At 17.7% G+C, this 24,389-nt stretch overlaps 1 protein-coding gene across 1 annotated transcript; it reads left to right on the top strand.

The window, feature by feature from the left end:
• The first annotated feature begins 586 nt into the window (after positions 1-586).
• LOC107994554 (UNC93-like protein MFSD11) lies at positions 587-23,833 on the top strand. Its single transcript, XM_062081467.1, has 2 exons — positions 587-1,752; positions 22,460-23,833. Exons 1-2 carry the CDS (start codon positions 1,660-1,662, stop codon positions 23,729-23,731), a joined length of 1,365 nt encoding a protein of 454 aa, XP_061937451.1. The 5' UTR covers positions 587-1,659; the 3' UTR covers positions 23,732-23,833.
• The last annotated feature ends 556 nt before the right edge of the window (positions 23,834-24,389 follow it).

Below are 24,389 nucleotides of genomic sequence, written 5' to 3'. Positions count from 1 at the left end.
GGATTTAAATTACTTTTTTCGTTTTTTGTATTTCTTGCAATATAATATATTTGCATTATTATTAATAATTAATTGAATATTATTTACAGATATTTAACTTCATTTATGTATATTAACTTCACATATGTATATAAGCTGTAGTACGTATCTGAAGTAATATTTTGAATTATCTTTTATTCATAAATTATATGATATTTTTTGTATCTTTATTTCAATTTGACTTGTAGATTCTATAGAAATAAATAAGTCGTATCTATAAATATACATAATCTAAAATTCAAAACAATCTCGATATAACCAATTAAATTATTAGAAATTATTAATTTCGAATTCTTGCCATTTTTTATGATTTCATAAAATTTTTGTTTTTAATATGTTATTATGATATAATAATATATATATTATTAATAATGTATTATTAATTATAAATATATATAATTTATTATGTATATAATAATACAATAAAATAATTATAGTTCGGTATAAATATATAATATATTTATTTTTTGTGTGTGTTTATATTACACAATTAGATTATCTTGATAGAAAATTAATAAAATTAAATTAAAATAAAATTCTTAGTTTCAAAGTATTGTGTAATAATTCAATAACATTACTATTATTATTCATACAATATCTTTTATACATATATTTTAAGATTTTGTTAAGATTCTATAAATTATTAATGATACCGCGCTTATTGCGTTCTTCAAAAAAATTTTAATACTACTTTTAAATCAAATAGTTATTTTTTTTTAATAGTTTTAAATTTTTAAAAAATGAAAAAAAAATAGATAATTGACAAAAAATATATACTATAAAATGCTATTTCTATTGTTTATATTTTATATTTTACTGAATAGTTTAATTGTTTTTTTATATCAAATGTTTTTTATATGTTCAAATCTTGTAAAAATGTATAATAGTTTCTTTTTTCAATTTACTTAATTCATTTTTATTAATACATATTTGATTATTTATTTTGTATATAAAATTATAAAATTATAAAATTATAAATTATAAAATTGTAATTTTGTTTATAAAGTTATTCAAATTTTCTTTATATTAAAATATTTATATATGATTTATTTAAATCAACGTAAATATTTTATTTTAAATACAAGCATAATAACTTCACAAAATTTATGTGATTATTCTTTTATTATTTCTATGTTTATAATATTTATAAATATTATTTTTATTTATAACAATAATATTTCCGTATTATAAACATAATTAATCAAAAAAATCATATATTTAGATTAATTTCTTTAAAAAAATATTTTACATTCCGTCTTTCAATTTATCGTAATGCAGTGTAGCTTTAGAAATGCAATGTTGTCAAATTTAACATCACAATTCGTATTTAATGATTATGGTTAGGTTAGTATACAAATAGTATAGTGATTATCGATATATCGATATTTGTTCTATCGTAACATATCTGTTTACCATACTTACAATGACTTCAAATCATGGCAACTATGGACAAAGAGAATTATATATTATTAGCATCATTCGTTGATGTGGTTTTGTTTCTTATCTACATTGTAACGTAACCATATGTTTATTATTGAAATTCGATTTCGAGTAACGAAATCTAACCATACACACAAAGTACTTTTTTTTCTTTGATATATTTCAATCAACGTGTTCATTATGATAATCGATAGAAGTTTTTTAAATGTGATAATATTGAGTTGTGGTTTTATGCTGGTATTTACAGCATTTCAAACAATGGGAAATATTGAGGTAATTATGATTATTATAATATTTATTATAATTTTTTTATTTTGAAAATCTTTTATTTATTTTTTATTTTATTTTGTTTTTTTAAATAATTATATAATTTAATATTTATTATGATAGTATTCATAGTTTTATATTATATGAAAATTTGAAATTTAATTTGTTACACAAGATAAGTGTGAAAATAAATAGTACACATACACACATATACACACACATATACACACACACACACATACATAATATTAATAATATATATATGTATATATATATATATATAAAATTGTTAATTTTATATTAATTAGAATAAATTTAAAAAGATTTAAAATTATTTTTTATTTAAAATTAAATAATCATTGATTGAAATATAAAGATTCATAAATTAAATATATTAGATTTGAAAAAATATTAATTATATATTTGCTATATGTTATGATTTAATAATGTAAAATAATTATAACTGAAGTAGTTATATATTCTAATTATATATATATTATATATTATATATTTATGTATATATATATATATATATATATATATATATATATATATATATATATATATAATTATATATATATATTATTTATATATATAATTATAATACATTAAAATTAATTTAAATAATTTTTTCACATTGTATTTTATGATTAAATTATATTTTTATTTTTATTTTATTGTATTATAAGTTTAAGCTATTGTATATAGTTTAAGCTAAATATATATTATTTTTAAATTATAAATTATTAAAAATTGTGAAAATATTGAAAAAATATTAATTATATATTTTTGAAAATCAATAATTAAAATTTCTTATAATAATTGTTCTTATTATATTTGTTTTTATTATTATATTTCATTTAATGTATATTTATGTAATTAATAAGTATTAAATAATGAATATATAAAAATATATATTATTTTAAAAGAAGTATACATTATTTTTCTTGTTATATACATATATTTAACAATAAATTTAATCAGAAAATATAAATTATTAATAATTGAAAAAATTACTAAAATTAAAAAAATATTTATGTTCAATTATATAATAATTAATAATTATTTATTAAGTAAATAGAGAATATTCATATCATCTAAATATATAATCTAATATCATATAGTTAATGTATTAATTTTTTAAATGTATGATATATATAGATATGATATGTCATGTAAATAAATAAATACGTTAAAAATAATAAGTAATAATAAAAAAAAAATAAATAAATACTGAAAAAAATAAAAATTTGAATTGAATTTATTTGAATTATTAATCGAATGAAGTATACTAATAAATAGAATAACATATAATAAATAATTATTTAAGAAATTAATATTATTTTATTAGATTCTAAAAATAAAATATTTGAAAAAAAATGAAAAATTTTTAAAAATAAAATTATTTAACATATTTTTATTAAAATTATTGAAATTATTACATTTTTATTGAAATTATATAAATATAATTATAATTATATTTCAAATTTTTAATAGAAAAATTATATTTAAAAATAATGTGAAAATGAAAATCATATATAATAAATCAATATATAATATCATAATGTATAAATAAGAACCATATATATTGATAAGATGACTGTGATAAGTTAGAGAATATTTAATCTTTTTCTTTATAATTCTATTTTTTTTTCTTCGAATGTTCAAATGTTTTTAAAAGTATTCATTGCTTTAGTGGGAATAAAGAAAAAATAATTGAAAAAATGAGATAAACGATTATAATAGAATGTGAATTAGTTTTGTTATTATCATAACAAAAAAATTAAAATTTCTGAAATTCTTAATAAAAATATACAATTATACAATACATAAAAAAATACAAAAAATATAATTGTGTATTCAAATAATTGAAAACAATAATTAAAAACAAAATCATAATGAGTTAAATACATAAGATAAGCAATGAATTATTAAAATTATTATAAATAATTTATATATTAATGCATCAAAATTGATATTTAAAGTTGAAAAATAAAATTTATGTAATAATAAATAATTCTATCATCTAAATATTTAATGATAAATAATAATAGACTGTTTAAATCAAATTTAATATCAATTGATAAAATAAAAAAAAGTATATAGAATTTGCAAAGAAATATTTAAAAAAGATTTCTAAAATGAAATTATATTTAATGAGTTAAAAATAATTGTCTGAAGAAAATTCAACGAGGAGATGAACATTAAAAGTTTTTAATAAATAATGAATTTTGTTGAAAATCCCAAAATGGAAGCTGCATATCTTTTTTAATGCTAGAAATTTAATATTCATTTAGCGAATAAATGTACAAATGATATTTAAATATATAAAAGCAAAATGTAAATTGAAAAAAATAATAGGAATTTTAAATAATTTTAAATTTTATCCAAACAATGATTCTGAAGTATATGTTTTACATAGCTAATAATTGCTTTAGATTGTTTAAAAAAAAATTTAACAATGATATTATATTATTGTAATATCAAATTCAAACCAAATATTAATATATATATATTAATATATATATATATATATATATATATATTAATATATATATATTAATATATATATATATATATATATATATATATATATATATATATATAATGTAATAAGCAAAAAAAATTAATAAAAAATAGGTCTTTAATTGTTAAATAAATAAATAATCTTATATATATCTTATATATTGTTCTATCATATATATTATGAATATGTATGATAAGAATATACAAAATATGTATCAGAGAAAAAAATTAGCATTTTCTCTAAATTCATTCATTTTCAATAAATTAGAATTGCTTTACAATAAGAATAAAATAATTTGCAAAATCAGTTCCACAATGATTATAAAGAGTTGAAAAATTAGTTATAGTTTCCTAACAAAATATTAAAATACAATTTAGAATATTTTATTAACTGTTTTATTAAGTTATAAAATACTTTCATTTTATTTGATTTTTACTTGTAATCTATATCTAATTATGTTATTCTTAAATATGTTTAATTTTTCTATTGCATTTATACATATTTAATTAAAAGATGTTAATTCACATATTTTCATTTTTTTAAATTCTAAATACTAATTAAATTTTTAATTAATGATAATTAAAAGTAATTAATTATTATTTTAGCTAAAATTTCTCTTTCTCAATGGAGAAATAATTAGATTTTATTTTATAAGAATTATCGTAATTATCGTTATATTTTATATTTATAATGTGTAGATTTTTTTTGTAAATATTTTCCTATACATATGAGATTATACATATTTAAAGTTTTAATTTATAACAAATTATATTTATAACAATTTATAATAAAATTAAATATGTAAACTAATAAATAAGAATAAATTATATAAAAATATATAACTCAAATTATATTTTATTAAAATAGAAGAATAATTTAAATAAATATAAATTAAATGATTATTTTTTTCTAATATTAAAAATATTTCATAATAAAAATAAAACAATATTTCAAAAACTAATTGTTATATTAAATTGTATTTTTTATTCTAATAAATACTTTGTATTTTAAATTCTAATAAAATATTAATAGTAATAAATATTTTTTTATTTTTTACTAAATTATCACAGTAAATTGGGATAGAGATGATATCACTGATTTTAATATCTTTGAAATTCAAAATCATTATTATAAACAATTTTTTTCTATACATTTTATAATTAAATTTTGAAATATTCTTAAAACACTTTTGTTTAATTTAAGTTAGAAATATAATTCATTCTGATCTAGATGTATCATATGTATGATCTAGATGTAAACATATTTTATTATCGTTTAATAACAACTTGTGTAGATTAATATATATTCGTATATAAAAAGAAATATTAATAGATCATAGATTATAGATTATATTAGATTAGATATAGTCTAGTTTAATATTATTGATTTATTATAGTTTATATTTAATTTATTTTATTATTATTTTATTATATTATGTATTGTTATTATTTTATAATTATTTTTTATTTAATTAAAAACATATTAATATCGTAATTCGTTATATTTTAAATATAATATCGTTATATTTTAAAACTCATAATTAACTATAATTTTCTTATCTCTATAACAACTTAGACATTTTCGATATATATATACATTTGTCAATAACTCATTTCGTAGATTACTAGATATTCAGAAAGAATATATATTTATCAAATACTACAAATAATAATATATACTGTAAATTTTATATAATTAGTAAAAATTTTTATGAATCTTAAAAGTTAAAACCAAATGACTTTAACAAAAAATATTCAGAATGATTATAATATTATATTTAAAAATTATTGAAATTGATAGTCTCAATTAATTACAATTAATTACAGCTTATAATATATTCTATCTGATATATTCTTTTATCTTTTTAATAACAAATAAAAATTATCAATAAATTTTTATTGATGTGAACATAAAAAAAGTCTAATTTTTTTATAATTTTTTAATAATATTTAAAAAAATATTTAATTGCTATAGTTTTATCAAAATTTTTATGTATTTGAGTTTTAATAATTTTTAAATGAACGATATCATTTTTTATCATTTTATCATTTTATAGTCTTTCAATAATACTTTTATTTAAAAATATTTTAGTGATATAGTACTTGAAAAATGACCTATTTGATATGATATCAAAAGTACAAATAAAGAAAAACTTAAATCTTTATTTTTTTGAAAAAAATATATCAATTAATATAAATTTATTATTTAAATTTTTTATAAACTAATAATAAATATATATTTATAAAATTTTTTTTCTATTATATCATCATCTTGAATTAATGTTTTAAAAAATATATTTCAATTTTTAAAAATTACCAAATTTTTTTTGAGTTTTATAATTCTATTTTTATTATTATATAAGAGGATTATTATATTTCCAATTTCTTATAATTATATAAAATTGTAAAAAATAGTTAAATGCAAATATTGATTCTTAATATAGGAATACCGATTATTTTAAAATTTTTTTGCTATAATATGCATCTAAAAATTATTAAAAAATTTTTAATGTTATGTTTCATATATGTTATAAACATATTTATGTTTGTGTTTATTAAATTTCACTGTAATAAATTCTATTAAATTCATTTTCATAATATAATATAAATGTCATCATAAAATAAAAAAAATGTAAATGTCAATTTAAAAAAAAAATAATATCGTGATTTCACGATTAGTATTATAAATTTAAAAAAATTTTTTGTATATATTATGTAAAGATATTGAAATTTTTGTTTTTTTCAAATTTTTTTTAAAGTTTAGCACTTGTAAGAAAAATGATACTAATAGCGTAAACATTCTGAATACATATTTTATATGTTTGAGAATTTGAATTAAAATATTTATTCGAAGGAAATTTTTATAGATAAGTTTTATAAATGAATGATCACTCAAAAAAAAATTAATTATAATTTAATTTTTAAATTTATATATACATACATATAAAAAAAAATTTATATATTTATGTATTCGTTTTATATTATAAATTTAAGTATCATAAAATGTATCTTAATTTATTATGCGTGACTCAAATGATTGTGATAGATTTTCAGCTTACATCCTTTCTTTTTTAAGTTATGAGTTAAATAGTTTTACTATTTGAATTTGCCAAGAATTGAAAATATGATGATTTCTCAATAAGAATTCTATACAACTTTGTTAAATCAGTATGCTAGAAATTTGTACGATTGCATTATTTCGAATTTTAATTCTGAATATAGTCAAATAAAAATTAATTACTAGTTATAACATTATAATTATAACATTAATTATAATGTAATTAATATGGCATGACTAATTATAACTTATAACTTAAATTTTATGTATTTATTATTTTTGTCCATTCATTATTAATAAATGGAATAGTTCAATATTTTGTTATTAATAAAATAAATTTATATAATAAAGTTAAAAAAAATTACTATTATTTGTCAATGGTTAAATTAAACATTTTTCCTTTTTCTTAAAATATAAAAATAATAATTTTACTCATTTTTATCACTGTAAATTACATTCTTTTCATTTTTTTTTCAAAACATGACCTCGAGCAAAAATATATAGATTTTTTGAAATTTTTTATTTACAAGAATTTCTTCTTTTAATTTTTTACTTTGTTATAAAATTTACATATTTTTTATATAATTTTTTATAATCTTACATGAAAATTTTCGTTTCTCTTCTGTGATTTTTCTTTTAATTACAATAAAAATAATTTATCTACAATAAGAATTCTCTTATAATAAGAAGTAATACATCGTAAGATTATCTGCAATGTCTTGTTATAACTTGATTCAACTTTTCTCTTTTTTTTATAAAATTTTAGATTTCTTACGAGATCGTTAATATAGAATTGATGCAAAAATAATAAAAATTTTTGTTATATCAATCTAAAAATGTTTAATTTTTTACATGTGTTATTTATAATGTTTATTAAATTATAATTTTGTTTGTAGAAGATAATTAAAAATATTCACTGATTTATTTTGTTTTTTATATGTTTGTTATATTGAAGTATGGTAAATATATCTATTTGTATTTAATAATATTTTATGAATTAAAAAGAAAATAATTGAAGTTGAATATATAAGAAATATATGTTTAGAGATAATTTTTAATTGATATATAGCACATATTATCAATATAAAAAATTACATTTTGAAGATTTTGATTTAAAAAACGAATCATGAAGACTACTTAATATTAATGACAAATGATAACTAACATCAAACTATATGAGAATGTTTTAAAAGTAATACAATTATTTTATTATAATTTAAAAATATTTTCGTAGTTTCAAAATTACATAAATATTTTATGAATTAATGCAAAGAATTTAATAAATTAATATATAGATTGCTTCATAACTTGCTTATTTGCTCGAAATAGAAATTTTTTGAACAAAATAATCGGAAATGAATTATTTATGAATTACTGAATCAAACGCATAATCATCAATGTTAGTATCATCGATAAATATATTAAACGCAGTAATTAAAGAAAAATATTCATTTTTGTTTAATTATAAAAATTTATATCGTTTTTTATCAAACATCCATATAGCGATGAGTATACAATAAGAGTTATAGAAACTTAGATAAGATATTGATTTATATTTATTATAATATTTAGTAATTATTATTTATTTTATATTTTTTAATTTTTATTTTAATATTTTTTATTTTATTATTTATTAATATTTAGTATTATTATTTATATTATATATATAATTATAGTAATTATTATTTATTGCAATATTTTTATTATTCTCATTGTGTATCTATTTGAATTTTTTAAAAAATTGATTTTGTTTTTATCTAATTATCTTCGATTTATTTTTTATTTTTTCATGAATTAAATCCATTAATCTCACAAATAAATGTTTATACATTTTTAATCATTGTTGAGTAATTGATAGAAAAAAAAAAATGAAAAATATTCTATTATTTTATTTTTTATTATTTTGTCCAATTATCAAAAATCAATTCATATTTAAATTTTTTAATTTTTTTTAAATTTTAAATTTAATATATTTCTTCTAATAATAATATATTCAATAGATAAAGTATGTAAAAATATGTATAAATTATTTTTTTTTCATTATATTAAATTTAATCATTATATCAATATTTATATACATTAAGTTTTCTATCATTTTATTCAGTATTATATATTTATAATATAATATAATTTTAAATATTTTTAGTTTATTAAAAAGTGTTTTTGCAATCTCAATAATATTCATGTTTTAATGATAGAATGAATAACATGAATAATTTATTTTGCAAAAAAATTAAAAACTTATATAAAGAAATATAATATATATATTAAGCAATATGAAAAAATGAAAAAGAACGAAATAGTATTTAAAATGCTAAAATCTTCATATATTTATATTTTCAATAAATCTTGAATTGATTTGTAAATATTCTAATTATAATAATTTATAACTTGTAAAATTTTAAATTATGATTATTTTAAAATTAATTATTTAAAATATATAAAAATTATATAAAAAAATAATATATAAAAGTACTTTAATATTTTTTTTTAAATAAAAATTTATTCATAAAACAAATTTATTATTCATTTATTTAACTAAAAAAATAGAATAGAATTTTATTTAAATTATAAATAATAGTTTTTTTATATAATAATTAATAATATATTAATAATTTTTTTATATTTAATTAATTGTAGTATTAATGTATTGATAATGTATTGTAATGATATTGTATATGTACTATATCTACAAATTATTATTGATTTAGAGAAATTAATTTTAAAGATTAATGATATTTTGTAAAATAAATATGTGTTTTATTATATTTTAATTACAAAGTGAAATTAAATACTTTTAAAAATTTAATTTGAAAATTATTTAAATTGATTGACGTTGATATTAATTGATTGATTATTTAAATTGATTGACGTTGATATTAATTGATTGATAATTTAAAATAAATATCATTTTTAAAAAAAATATTAAAATTAAAATTATTTATATAATTTCCATATTAGAATTTTTTAATTTATATCATTTATAAACGAACAAAGTATAACATTTTAAAGTTTACTATAATATTTTTCTACTAAACGTTAGAAAATCGAGGATTTTATATTTACATTCGTTTTATATAATATTAGATTAGATTAACTATTAATACTATTAATAATAAATTAATGATTAATAGTAATATTATATATTAATATTAATATAACTATTAAATTAGATTTTTTTGGAAGAATATTTTTATAAATTGTATTCATAGTAAATTTTTGAAATAAAAAAATATTTCAATTTCAATATTGCAATTAATAAAATTATAATAATTTTTTCAATTATTTATAAATATTATAATTTTTTATTATTAGATAATTTATTATTAGATGTCACATTAATTAATTAATTAAGTTAATATTTTATAAAGTGAAAATCGAATATCATTCCATTTAAGCAATTGCTTCTTTGTTTTAATTACATTAACTATAACAGCTTTAATGAAAAATATTTATGAATATTTGTTATTGAATTCATTTCAATTTTTTGTATTCTAATTTTAGTATATTATTTTTAGTGCATTTGGTATTTTTATCATAATAAAAATAAAAATAAGTTTTTTTTATGTCTTTTACTTTTTTTCAATTTTGAAATAGATATAAACTGTCCTAAGACTTTTGAATGCAATTTTATATAATATAATATATATTATAATAATATATAAATATAATTTATTATATTAATATATTAATATAATAAATTATATAAATATATTCATTATACTATTTTTTAATATATATATATATTACTTATTTATAAAAAATATAAATATTATTTGTTAATAATTATATGAACAAATAATATTCATTTAAAAAAATCGATAAAAATTAATAAATAAAATTTATATTATGAATGAAGCAATCATAATTAAAATTTTTTATATTTTTTTTGAGATATTTTATGTATTTTATATTACGTATATTTTATATTTTATATTTATTTAAAAAAGTCATTCATTATATTATCATAATTTTATGAAAGGATTTATTACATAAAATTTAATTTTTTAGAGTAAATAAGTTTCTCTAAGATAATTATATAATTATTATTAATTTATTTATAATAAAAAATAAGATAAAAGCTGATAATATCAAAATTTTATTGCATATAAGATTGCATTTAACAATAATTTTAATTATGTATTGTTATTATTTTTTTATTTTTAAATAATGGAAATAATTATAAAGAATTAAAATATTACTGTAACTAATATAAGTAAAATGTTCTACCGATTCAATTTTGTAATAATTTGATAATTGATTCCTTTTGATTTTGAAATAGTTTTATATGCATTTTAAAATTGTTTCATAATATAATATATCAATTCAATAATATTTCATTGCATCGAACTGATATAAGAACAATTAATATTTAAATTTTTGTCCATATTTTTAAAGATTTAAAATTTTTTTTGTTCTTTTAATATTTCTCTCTTTTTATTTCATTTCTCTTTGGATTTTAATTAAAATTTTCCTAATTTAAAATGTAATTTTTCAAAAATTAATACCGAATGACGATTACATAGATGGAACAAAATTGTCCAAAATTTTAATCTAAATATAACATCGAAATCATCGAAATTGAAAGTGATATATGCTTTCTAACTAATTTTTTATTTCATAAGAGAAAGTTAATATTATACAATGTAGTTGATAAAGATATTGAAAAAAATTTATTATAAATATAGCAATAATTGATATTTTCTTTTTTTCATATATTCATATTTTATATATCTTAAAAATAAAACAACTCTTATTTAGATAAATCTAATGTAGATTCAGATTATAAATACACAAGAATATTATTTTTTCTTTTTTCAAAGAACAAAATTTATTGATTTTTATTGTATTTATGTTAGTATTTTTTCTATATATAATTTTTATATAAATGAATCAAATTTGTAAAAATAAAAAAAAAGAAAATATGATTGACTTTATTCTATATTATTAAGATATCTCATAAGTTTTTTTTTTTTGATACGAAATGAATATACGATATTTATTTAAGGTTGATTTATTATGTTATATATAAATTGTTTTGCTCTATTTTTCCATCTCTCAGAAAGTTTCATTATTTCCTTTTTTCAAAATTGTTGGGGCTTACTTGCAAAATATTTCTTGAGATGCATTTTTATTTCGCGAGTTATGGATTGGAACCGTTTATCATGAAGAGAATTTTTTAATGACAGGAACAAGTAATAGTAATAGAACAAGATCCGAGGAATAGGAAGAATGCGATAGAATATCTCAATCAAATTGTAATAGCTTTTCTCTTATAGCCAATGCAACATGCAGTTTTGCGATGAAAAATGACGTCTCGTCGATTTGTGAATTCTGATTGTTTTTCTGCTATGACTAAACTAAATTTATCAAGTTGATTGCAGAATTATTTGCAAAAGTATTTTGTAGAATTGATGGTTTTATCTTGAGGAAGGAACTCATAGTAGAATACACTTTTCTAGTCCCACCAAATAAACAAAAAAACTGTCTTCGGATGAAGTTCCATTGAAGATCTATTGTCCTTAGGTCAAGTGCGTTTTCGATGTATATTTTGATACAAAATTTAAATCTAGTCCAGCCTTTGTAAAAAAAAGATTTCTTTCATGTCGCTGAAAAAGCAAATCGTAGAGGTGCAGTTCATAAGACTGATCTTCGTCAATAGCTATGGAATCTAAACTTCACATCGATTGACATCCCATCCTGATTAGATGATTATATTATTGTCTATGTTAAGGGGAATGTTATATTGGGAATATTAATGATATTCGCTATCTCTTGCATATTAAATCGCGGATTTTCAGTGAACATGTTCTTGATAAGATCTGTATCTGTCGCTGCTGGGCGGTCTCTATGGTCTTTATTTTTCCAATCAAAATTGTTAGCTCTAAATCTCTTAAACCAATTGCAAATGTAATAGTCGTAGCACTATTCCTGTAAATAATACAAATCTCGTAAAGCAATGAAGCAACTTGCCGTAAATGTTTCCATATTGAATGATGTAGAAAAAAGTTTTAAAGTTTTAAAGTTTTAAAAGAGATTGTGTTATTAATGAAATGTACTTTAAAAGAACTCTCGGATGACAGAAACTGATGCCATAAACGATTAATAAATAAGCCTGCATGTTTATATAAAAATAGCCAATTAAAATCATTCCTAAAATGGTGCAAAAGAAATTTATGGGACAACCTAATATTAACATAAGCATTACTGAACATATATCTATTTCTATCATTATCTGTTAATTTGTCGATTGTTTAAAAATATTCTTTATTTGTTAATATTTAATTCTAATATTTAAAAAATTAATTAATAAAAATTTTTAATATTTCATATTTATTTCATTCAAAATGAAATTATGCAGAATATTTCTTGCAGATTGTATTTTGTGTATATTTTCTATAAACATATTTTTTATATTGATTACAAATATTGTTATTTTTATTTTTGTTGCAATAATCGATTTACTAAGATTTACTGGAAAATTAATTTTCAGAATTTTTTTCATGGTTTAAAAATTCAATTTTTTTTTTAGATATATCCATTTCATTTGTTCCTCTAATTCAGATTCAAAATAATCTTAATTAATGTTGGAAATTATTTCTAATAATTTAACATTTTACATAAATTTTTTTCATAATTGTCCAATTATATTTAAACAAAAATAAAATAATTTATAAAATATAATTATATATAATTATAAAATAAATTATAAACATATTCTGTAGTAACAATATTTTTAAATTACTGTTGTATTTTAAAATTATTATTCACGGTTCAAAATAATAATTAAATTAGATATTAAATAAAAAAAATTTATATATTTATATCAATTTTTATTAATATAATATTATCTTTACACATTAGCTTTAGATAATAAATGCAATTTTGTAAACTGTTATTAAAATATACCGTCATCATACCATTAATATTTTGAAAACTCTTCATAAAAAAAAATATTATATATGAAAATTTATTTTTTAATTTTAATTTTTTAATTTTAAAAATGATTTATTTTTTAGTAAAATTTAATTATATAAATTATTTTTATTATTTTATATTGATTCACATCTAATTTTTGTTGAATATTTTTTTTTTAAATATTTTTTGAATATTTTTTTTATTGAGAACATATAAATAAAACATTTCTTTATATAACAATAGAATTGAATAATCTCGTTTGTTGAATAGTCTCGTTTTCTTCACTATAATTTATCATCAAATATTTTTCTGAATTTATCTCCCATTTATTTCTTTGATTTTTTGGTACTTTTTGGTATTATTAATTATATAACAATCACTTTCGAAAATTAAATAGGCGCAATAGGCGGCTTTTTGCTATTGATTTTTAATATAAATACCTGTTGTTATTACCTTATCCCATAAATATTGTAAATTTTTTGCATATAACATAGATTTAATGATTCAACAATTGTTTTATTCTATCTCTCGATAAATACATTTTATTCTGCACGCGGTTGTTGTCTCATATTTATTGTTTTTCGAAAGTGAATAATTTTTGATTGCACTATTACAAAATTCTTTATCATAATCAATTCTCAGTCTTTTTACATTATGTTCACCCATTTGTATGTCAGTATAAAATTGTTTTGAATTTTTCTCTTTTACGAAATAAACATAACAATATTTTGAGTCCTTCAACAATAAGAAATAATACAATCCTTCAATAATTGGCTCATCTTATTGTATAGATCGGTATAAAACATTTTTTCTCCATATTTGATTCTTGTAGATTGTTTTTTCGAAAAAAGTGTTCGATCCTGCTTTATATTCTTCACAAAAAATATCACAATAAAGATATCTTTTCATTACACTATCAACCTTCAAATCTGGCACATTCGAATTTGTTATCATATGGCAATGTTTTAAAATTTATATATCTTAATTTTTTATTCTGATGTATTTATCAATACATATGTTTTTATTATCATAAATATGAAATTTAATTTATATAATTTGTTAAGTTTTTAAGTTTTTTTTTAATTTTTCTTAACAATTAATTTGTTTTCGTAAAAATATACACTTCATTCGTCTTCAAAACTTTCTTTTTTCAGAAGCACATCCAACTGACAATAAATTCTTTAATTACGATATATGTAATATGAATGGACGGTCCATTGATTGTGTGACGCGTATACATCGTCAATATTTATTATTTCACTTCGATATTTTCTTTGCCTTTAATATACAGTATATTGCCATTATATGTACGTAAATTGTATATGTATCTATATTTTTGAATCATTCTTTTTTGAAAGACATATGTTCCATCCGAATCGTAAATCATGTATTTTTATCTTTCATTTGTGGAATATTTTTTATGTTGAATAATTTAATTGAATCTTTAACGTTTAATATTTTTGTTTTTTTTTTATTTTTTTTAATTACCATTGTCTTTTTCAATGTTCAGTTCTGTGTACTTTTTTCAATGTACAAGTACGAATCAATATCCGGATTTTTTGCAGAAATGATATATATTATTTCTTTTTATCTCAGAGCCACAAAAATCACATGATGATTCTCAAATAATTCTTTCGATATTCTTTCACATAGTAGACTTCTTCTCTATGTTTCTTCACAAGATATTTTTATATTTCGCATTTTCAATAATATTTCGTTATTTATTAAGTGATCTGTCAATTGCTCAGTCATTTATTTCGTGGTACAATATATCAGGCTGTGCGAACATTATCATATTTTCTTATTAAATGAAATAGATTTCATTTTCAGATCTCGAACTATATATTTTCAATTTATTCTCTACCATATAAATTTCCATTTGTCATTTAATTGATAATTTTGTTTATCGAAACGATGAAGGTGATATAATTTTATTTTTCTATTTTTATTTTATTTTTAATTTTAATTTAAGAGGTATAACATTTTTTATTCTTACAGTATTAAATCACTCACTGTACGATAATGAAAAACACTGAGTGCATAACCTATAAATTATGAAATGATTTAATTATATGTTCCACGAGCGGAAAATAAAAAATAAAATAGAAAAAATAAAATAGAAAATAAAAAATATATAACAAAAAAGAATATATTTAAAAAAATAGGAATACTATATTATATATGGATCGTGCCGATGTCTATTAATATCGTTCTACTATTCTGAGTTTACTATGTCGCGTTGTACGACGCAGTGCTTCAAAAAAGGAAACGGACAAAACAATCGAAACAATGATCTATAATTTAATGACAATAATTCACATAAATATACAAATATATAAATATGAATCGCATCTTTATATATATAAATTCAACACTAATAATTAATTACAATTAAATAATATTATTCAATCATGACTAATAATTAAAAAGTTTTTATATTTATAAAAAAAGAATATCGATTTTTAACTATTTCTTTATTCAATAAGCAATAATCCATTCAGAATCTCAGACTCTTTCTTTTTTCTTTTTATTAATATTAGTGGATTAATATATTCGCAGAGAGAAAGTTGGATAATTCTGTCACAACTATTCGTGAATTTGAGAACTAACTGATTCCTATGTGGTAAAATATTATTATAATTTAATTATTATAATCATTTCTATTTTTATTTCATATATTTTTTTGAGCTTAATAATTAATAATCATTTCAACTAAAGTATGATTCTATACTATATATATATATACTATAAGTATATATTCTATACTGAATATTTTAAATATATGCAATGTTTATTATATTTATATATATATTTTATAATAAGACTCAAAGATTAGAATATCGTTTATTGTCTATTAATTGAAAAACTTGATTCTGCTCCTTTTTTAAATCTAAAAAAATCTTTAAAAAATCTTTATTTATGAGATTGATATATTACAGATATCTTTATTTATTTTTGTTTCAAACTTATGAATCTATTCAAATTCGAATTTATTTTGAAGAATTCAACAAAATCTTTTAATCAATATTGAGCTGATTGATTGCTTAAATTATTATATAAATTATTTTATTGATCAATGTCAATATTTTGATTGCAAAAAAACGTTTTTCTAAAATATCTTTTACATTCATTCTCTATAACCAGATTTTGTATAATCAAATTTTTCTTGCTTGCAGGAATATTTATTTTATCGAACAATTCGCCTTGCAATAATTAAACTTTTTATGTCTTTATTTTATATATAAATAATAAATAATAAATAATAAAAGAATAAATAATCATTATAATTGTAACATCTTTATTGTATCTCTGAATTGCGTATTCCTTATCAATAATTCCATTTCCATCAATGTTGTTCCCAATATCCCAATAATTGTATATTATTTGATTGCCATTTTACTTCATGTTCACATATCTCTTCATTTGTTCATTGCATCCTTGTTTCATTCCAAACCGCGAATATATTAGTTAAATTCAAAATTATTCACATTAAATTATGTTTTCCTATGTAGAATTGTAACTTAAAAAACGATCTTAATAACGATTGAAAATATTTTGAATAATTCTAAAGATTATAATTCAGTATGCCAATTGATTAAATATTTTACGAACTTGTCTTTATTTGCAAAAAATCGTCTTATGATGGAAATATTCGGAATATTTCTCTCTCTTTATTTGCAAAAAATCGTCTTATGATGGAAATATTCGGAATGTTTCTCTTTTCTTCAGATTCTTCTTTTAAATACCATAATGCCATGTATATAAACCTAAGTAACGTTATGTATATCGCAAATATTAGAGATAGAATGATTTCATTTTTTTGGGAATTCTGTCATGTATGACTCTTATTGTATTTTCTAATTATATTTATTTACGGGAATAATACAATTATTATTATTAGGCATACAAATTTTCTGAACAATCATGTAAAATTGATTCAAATTTTTATTGTTAATTTCTCTATTTTGTATCAATATTTTTTTATATTTTAAAATATTATTTTAAATCAGAAACTAACTCTTTTCATTAATTATAATTAAAGTTTTTTAATTTTATTAAAAATTGTATTTTATAAAAGAATTCTAAAAAGAAAAGGTATTTGATGAATTGAAAAGAACTCTAGTTTAAGACTGACTAAATAACAAAAGAAGAAAAAATAAACATTTAAAAAATAACGCATTACTAAAAAAAATGGGAAATCTGTTCAAATAATATTAGTCATTCAATGATTTGTTTCAAATTAGGAAGATTTTTCTATATACTTTCTATATATATACTTATAATGTATTAATGAAAATAATTTCAATATATTATTTAATATCTTAAAAATATGAGAACATTCATTAACTGGAGATTTTTGAGGAGATTCTTGAAATTCCTTTTTGAATTCCAAGCAACATTTTTCTTTGTAAATACTTTCGTTATGATTTTGTTATTGAGTTATTAATAAAAAATATTGCCAATCACAGAATACATAACTTAATTGAGTTGCGATAATAGAGTTAAATACATATCGCTAACCAAATTCAAGCAATCTATGTGTTAAAGAAAGTTGAATATAATAAATATTTTTTTTATAAAAAATTATATCATGAATTATATCACGAATAATGAATAAACAATAATATTTAATACTCTTGTTGTATTAATAACTTATAACAATTATTAATAAATAATAATTATATTTATAATTAATAAAACTGTAACAAAAATTTTTAACAAATATTGTTTGAAATTATCTATATCCATCAGAAATCTATAGCTAACGGATATTCTCACATTTTTGAAATATTCTACATAATTTATCTAATCTACCAATTATTCTTTGATAAAGTCAAATTTGATTATTATTGTAAGATTTTTTTATTGAAATATATTACTTTCCATTTTATTTATTATTAACTTATTTATAAGAAGAATTTACGAAAATTCGAGTTTATTTTCTTTAAGTTAGGAATAGAATAAATATATTATATATTTATAATTTTTTAAATATTAAAATAAAGTAAATTTTATTTATGTGTGCTAAAAATGAAATAATTTTAAAAAAATATATTTCGAAAAAGAAAGAAAAAAAAATTATAAATCAAATTTGACTTATAATTTTTTTTTTCATTTTATTTTTCAAATCTTTTTTTTAACTTTTTCAGTTATTTTTTATTGCTTTAAATTATTTATTGTCTATCATTTCTCTATCATGTATTCTCGCCTTCATTTATTATGTTTTTCTCTTTCAAGCTTTTTTTTCTTCATCTCCTTCCGATATATTTTTGTTTCTTTATTTTTATTTTTTTTCCTTCTATAGTTCCAAAACTTTTATTTTCTCTTTTCTTCTCTCTCTTTAATTTTTTTCGTATCATATATTTTGATTTATTGCATTTCTTTTGTTCATTTTATATATTTTTTTGTAAAATTTTTCTATTTTCAGTTTTTATTTTCATCATATTCTATTTTTTAAATCTTTCTTTCATAAATCAAAAAAAAAAAAACTTATCAAAAGCAATACATTTACTTTTTCTTTGTACATCCATATCTGTGCTAGATTCCATTCTTTTTAGTTTTGTCTTTTTTTTTCATTAACTTTTTTAATTTCATTCATTCTTTTTCTTTTTTTTTTTTAATATCCCTATGAAATAATTCCACTATATTCCTCCGTTTATATTCTTTTTCAAATATTCTTTTTTTATTCTATTTATATTAATTAACTTGCTTTATTTTATTATTGAATACGAAACCATTTGCATAATATTATTTTTTATTAATGAACAACATTAAATATTTTTTGTTAATAATATTCTATACAATAAATAACGATTATAATCTTCGGAAGATTTAACATATGTTTATATGTTGTTTATATGTTGTAACATATGTATATATGTTATGATTTTTATAACATATGTCAAGATTATTGAAATTATTTCTTTTCATATATAATTATTATATAATTATTACTATATAATTATCTAATAATTATATCTATAAAAAATTAAAAATATTTTTGTTAATATTTTGAAATTAAAATTAATAAAAACAACAAATATATGTAGATAAAAGAAAAATTTATTCAAAATATTGAAGTTTGGCATTTAAAAATTATTTAAAATTATAAGAAACTCCCATTTTTTTAAATTATTAATTTATCGAAAAAATAAAATTTATAGATAAAAATAATTAATTTATATATATATATATATATGTAATATAAATTATTAATCTGAATCATTAAGATAAAATTTAATAGTTAATTTAAGTTTATTTTTTTAATTCAGAAACTGAAAAAAATTATGATTGGTTTTGATTCTTTTTAGCTTTTATTTTTACAACAGTTATGAAAAAGGAAAGGAAGATTTCAACTTACATTGGATTTAATTACTTGCTTTATAGATTTTATTATTTTAGTTTCACAAATATATATTTATATATTGTATATATAATAATTAATATATACAGAATGAAACTTTTAAAAGAACCCATTATTTCGGTTGTTATTGGTAATAGAAAAACTTGCATAATATTAAAAAATAATAAATAATTTTTTACATGATATGATATGATAATTTTTTATGTTTTTTAATGATAGATGGTTATAAAACTCATGCCTGAGACTTTCATTTTTTTAAATAAAATAATATATTTTTTTTATGTATCGTGTAAAAGTGCGTTTTAAAATATATACTATAAAGTATGTATTAAAATATAATTAAATGTTTAATCAAATGGATCATTATTATGAAAGATAATTAAGATAATTATAAGGAAAAATAATTTATTGAATTTTATTATGTGAATAATTGAATATTTTATGTAATAGCGATTAATGTACTAATACATTATTTATTTAAATGTTCTTTATAAATAAATTGTCTATATAAATTGTTTATAAAAGTTTATAATAACTTATTAACTTGTTTGATATAAAAGATTTATATCAATTATGTCAAATAACGACAAAAAATAAAATAGTCTTATTTATTCTTTAACGATCTATATTGTGTTTAACATATTAAAAAAAATTATATTTGTAAAACTAAAAATAAAAAATAAATAATAAATGACATATAACTTGTATTTTATTATTATATTTATATATTATTTATATTATTATATTTATATATAATATTATTATATTATTATATTTATTTATTTATGGTTATTTTTAATTTATGAATTTTTAATATTGAATTTTAAGAGATTTCAAAACTAGAAAAAATAAGATCAGAATTCATCACAAATAAATTAGAAAAATATTGTTATGATGAAAAAAATAAAATATATAAAGTTATGTGCTTAATATTATATTTATTGTTAATAAATAGAAGTATATATTATATTGATTTTTTACCATTTTAATTAATTAATAATTGCAATTAATTGCAATAAATTTTTCGACATAAAAAATCTGAATAAAAAAAACATTTGATCTAGAATTATTTGCTAAAAATATCAAAATAAAACATGTTGAATAATTTACATATTTGAAAGAGAAAGATAAGTATCGTTTAAGTTTAATGTAATGAAAATATAGCGTTTGTGATACTGAAGATGAAAAAAGCTGATTTTTGGTATAAAAATGAATTGGAAATATATTTAATATTTAATTTATATTATATATTTAAATAGAATAAAATAATAAAAATAAAAAATTTTTCATATAGAGTTTTGTTTGTGAGAAAATCAAGTTTAATTTCTATTTATATTTAAATAATTGATATATTATATAATATAATAATATATATATTATTTACTGTTGCAGTAATATTAGATAATTCTAAAGAATCAAACTCATAAATTAATATAATGAATTAATATCATTTATATATTTGATTAAATGAAATAAAAATAATAAATACGTTATTAAATTATGATTATGTCGTTCAAGATATTTCTATTAACTTATGAATTAAAACAATTAAATCAGTAAAATTTACTTTTTATTATTTTTTAAAAATAATATTATTTAAAGACAAACGCTTAATGGTTAATCAGATTGATATAATATTAATTAGATCATACTTAATAAATGTACATATGTATTTAATTTTTTAACATAATTTTCTAATAATAAACGGAATTCGATGAAAATATGAAAAAATTTTTAATCTAAATATATTTTTGATATATTTTTACATTAAAAATCATATTTTTTTCATTATATATTTAAATATATATGTTAATGCTTTCTATTATATTAGTTTATTTTCTGTACAGAAAACCGTGCTGCAAAGTATTAAAGAAGATAATCCAAATTTCACCGGCGAGGCCTACACTAGTTTAGCGATAATCTATGCTGTCTTTGCCACTTGCAACTGGTTAGCACCATCATACATCTCCATAACAGGACCAAGAGTTGCTATATTGACAGGGGCTTGCTGCTATGTCTTATTCATAGGATCTTTCCTCTGGCCGCAAGACGCTGTACTCTATAGCGCATCGTGTATCCTAGGTTTTGGAGCTGCATTGATTTGGACCGGACATGGCCAATATTTAACCGAAAATAGTGATTCGGAAACGATGTCCAGAAATGCTGGAATATTTTGGGCGATTTTTCAGTGTTCAATGTTCGCTGGTAACCTATTTGTATATATTATGTTTACTCATCCTAAGATTGATGCATCGATCAGAATACTCGTATTCAGTGTACTTACTGGATTGGCGGCCCTTGGTATGTGTTTATTGATCACATTGAGAAAAGTTTCGAACAGTCTACTTTTGGGTGAAGCTGAAGGTGTTTCAAGTGCGGATAAAGAACTTCGAATACCAGAACCTGCAAGGAATAAGCCATTGTTAGCTGCCTGGAATGCTTTAATCGATGCATTCACTCTCTTCATTACTCCTAAAATGCTTTTGTTATCATTGACTTTTATATACACTGGATTAATATTAACTTTTTATTCAGGAATCTATTCATCGTGTATTGGATTTACTAAAGCGATTGGTGATTCCCGTAAAAGTTTAATCGGTCTTTCTGGAATTTTTATTGGAATCGGAGAAGTAATTGGTGGAGCTCTTTTTGGTATTTTTGGTTCGAAAGTATCTCGTATTTGTGGCGTTTGGTCGGTAGTTACTATTGGATTTTGCGTACATATGTTTGCTTTTATTACAATTTTTATTAATCTACCAAATGATTCACCATTCAGAGATACTGATAGTATAGGATATATTAATCCTTCATCGATTTTAGCAATGGCCGGAAGTCTTGCTTTAGGTTTCGGTGATGCTTGCTTTAATACTCAAGTTTATTCGTTGTTAGGATTACTTTTTGTGCAACAAAGTGCATCTGCTTTTGCAATTTTTAAGTTTTGCCAATCGGTCGCTGCTGCAATAAGTTTTGCTTATAGCAGTATTGTTTATCTTCATGTACAGCTTGTTATTTTAATAGTTACAATCATTATTGGTACTATTACATTTTGTTTTGTGGAATACATCACAAGAAGAGAAAGAGAAAATACACAATCGGAGAGCGATTTGACAAGTGAATAAAAACTTCAAGAAAAAATAAAAGAAGAAATAAAATAAGGACAAATATTGCTCAAGAAAAAAATTTATTTTATTCTATATGCAAAAAAAAAAAAAATAGAAAAATAATATAAATAATTCAATGATTTTATCCTGATGTATTTATATAACAAGTAAAAAAGAGCAATGAAATTATATGTTGTCGAATCACTTATAATCATGTAATTCTAGTGTTTAATATCATAAAAGTATTTCATAAAAGACGTGTATTTTTATGCATTTTATTATATATATATATATATAATGAAATAGTTTTATTGCTATTGTTGAATAGTCATTATATTAGACTTGTAAAATAAAAGATTTATAACTTATATTAGATTATATATTAGATTATATTATATAAGATTTAAAACAAATAAAAGATTTATAACTTCTTTAGAACGAAGAAGTTCGTGGCATTTTTATAAAAATATCATTTATTAAATTTAAATCTATTGTTAATAATAATACAAAAATATTATTACTTTGGTGTATATATATATATATATATATGATATATATATATATATATATATATGATAATTTACTATTAAAAATTTGGTATATATTATTAAAACCATGATTTAATTTAAAATATTATTATCAATATAATATAAACTTTATAAAAAAATTTGTTTTT

Source organism: Apis cerana, linkage group LG11 (assembly GCF_029169275.1).
Source record: "Apis cerana isolate GH-2021 linkage group LG11, AcerK_1.0, whole genome shotgun sequence".
Taxonomy (NCBI): domain Eukaryota; kingdom Metazoa; phylum Arthropoda; class Insecta; order Hymenoptera; family Apidae; genus Apis; species Apis cerana.
The sequence above is the reverse complement of the archived record's forward strand: the minus strand, read 5'-3'. Positions and strand labels throughout refer to the sequence as shown.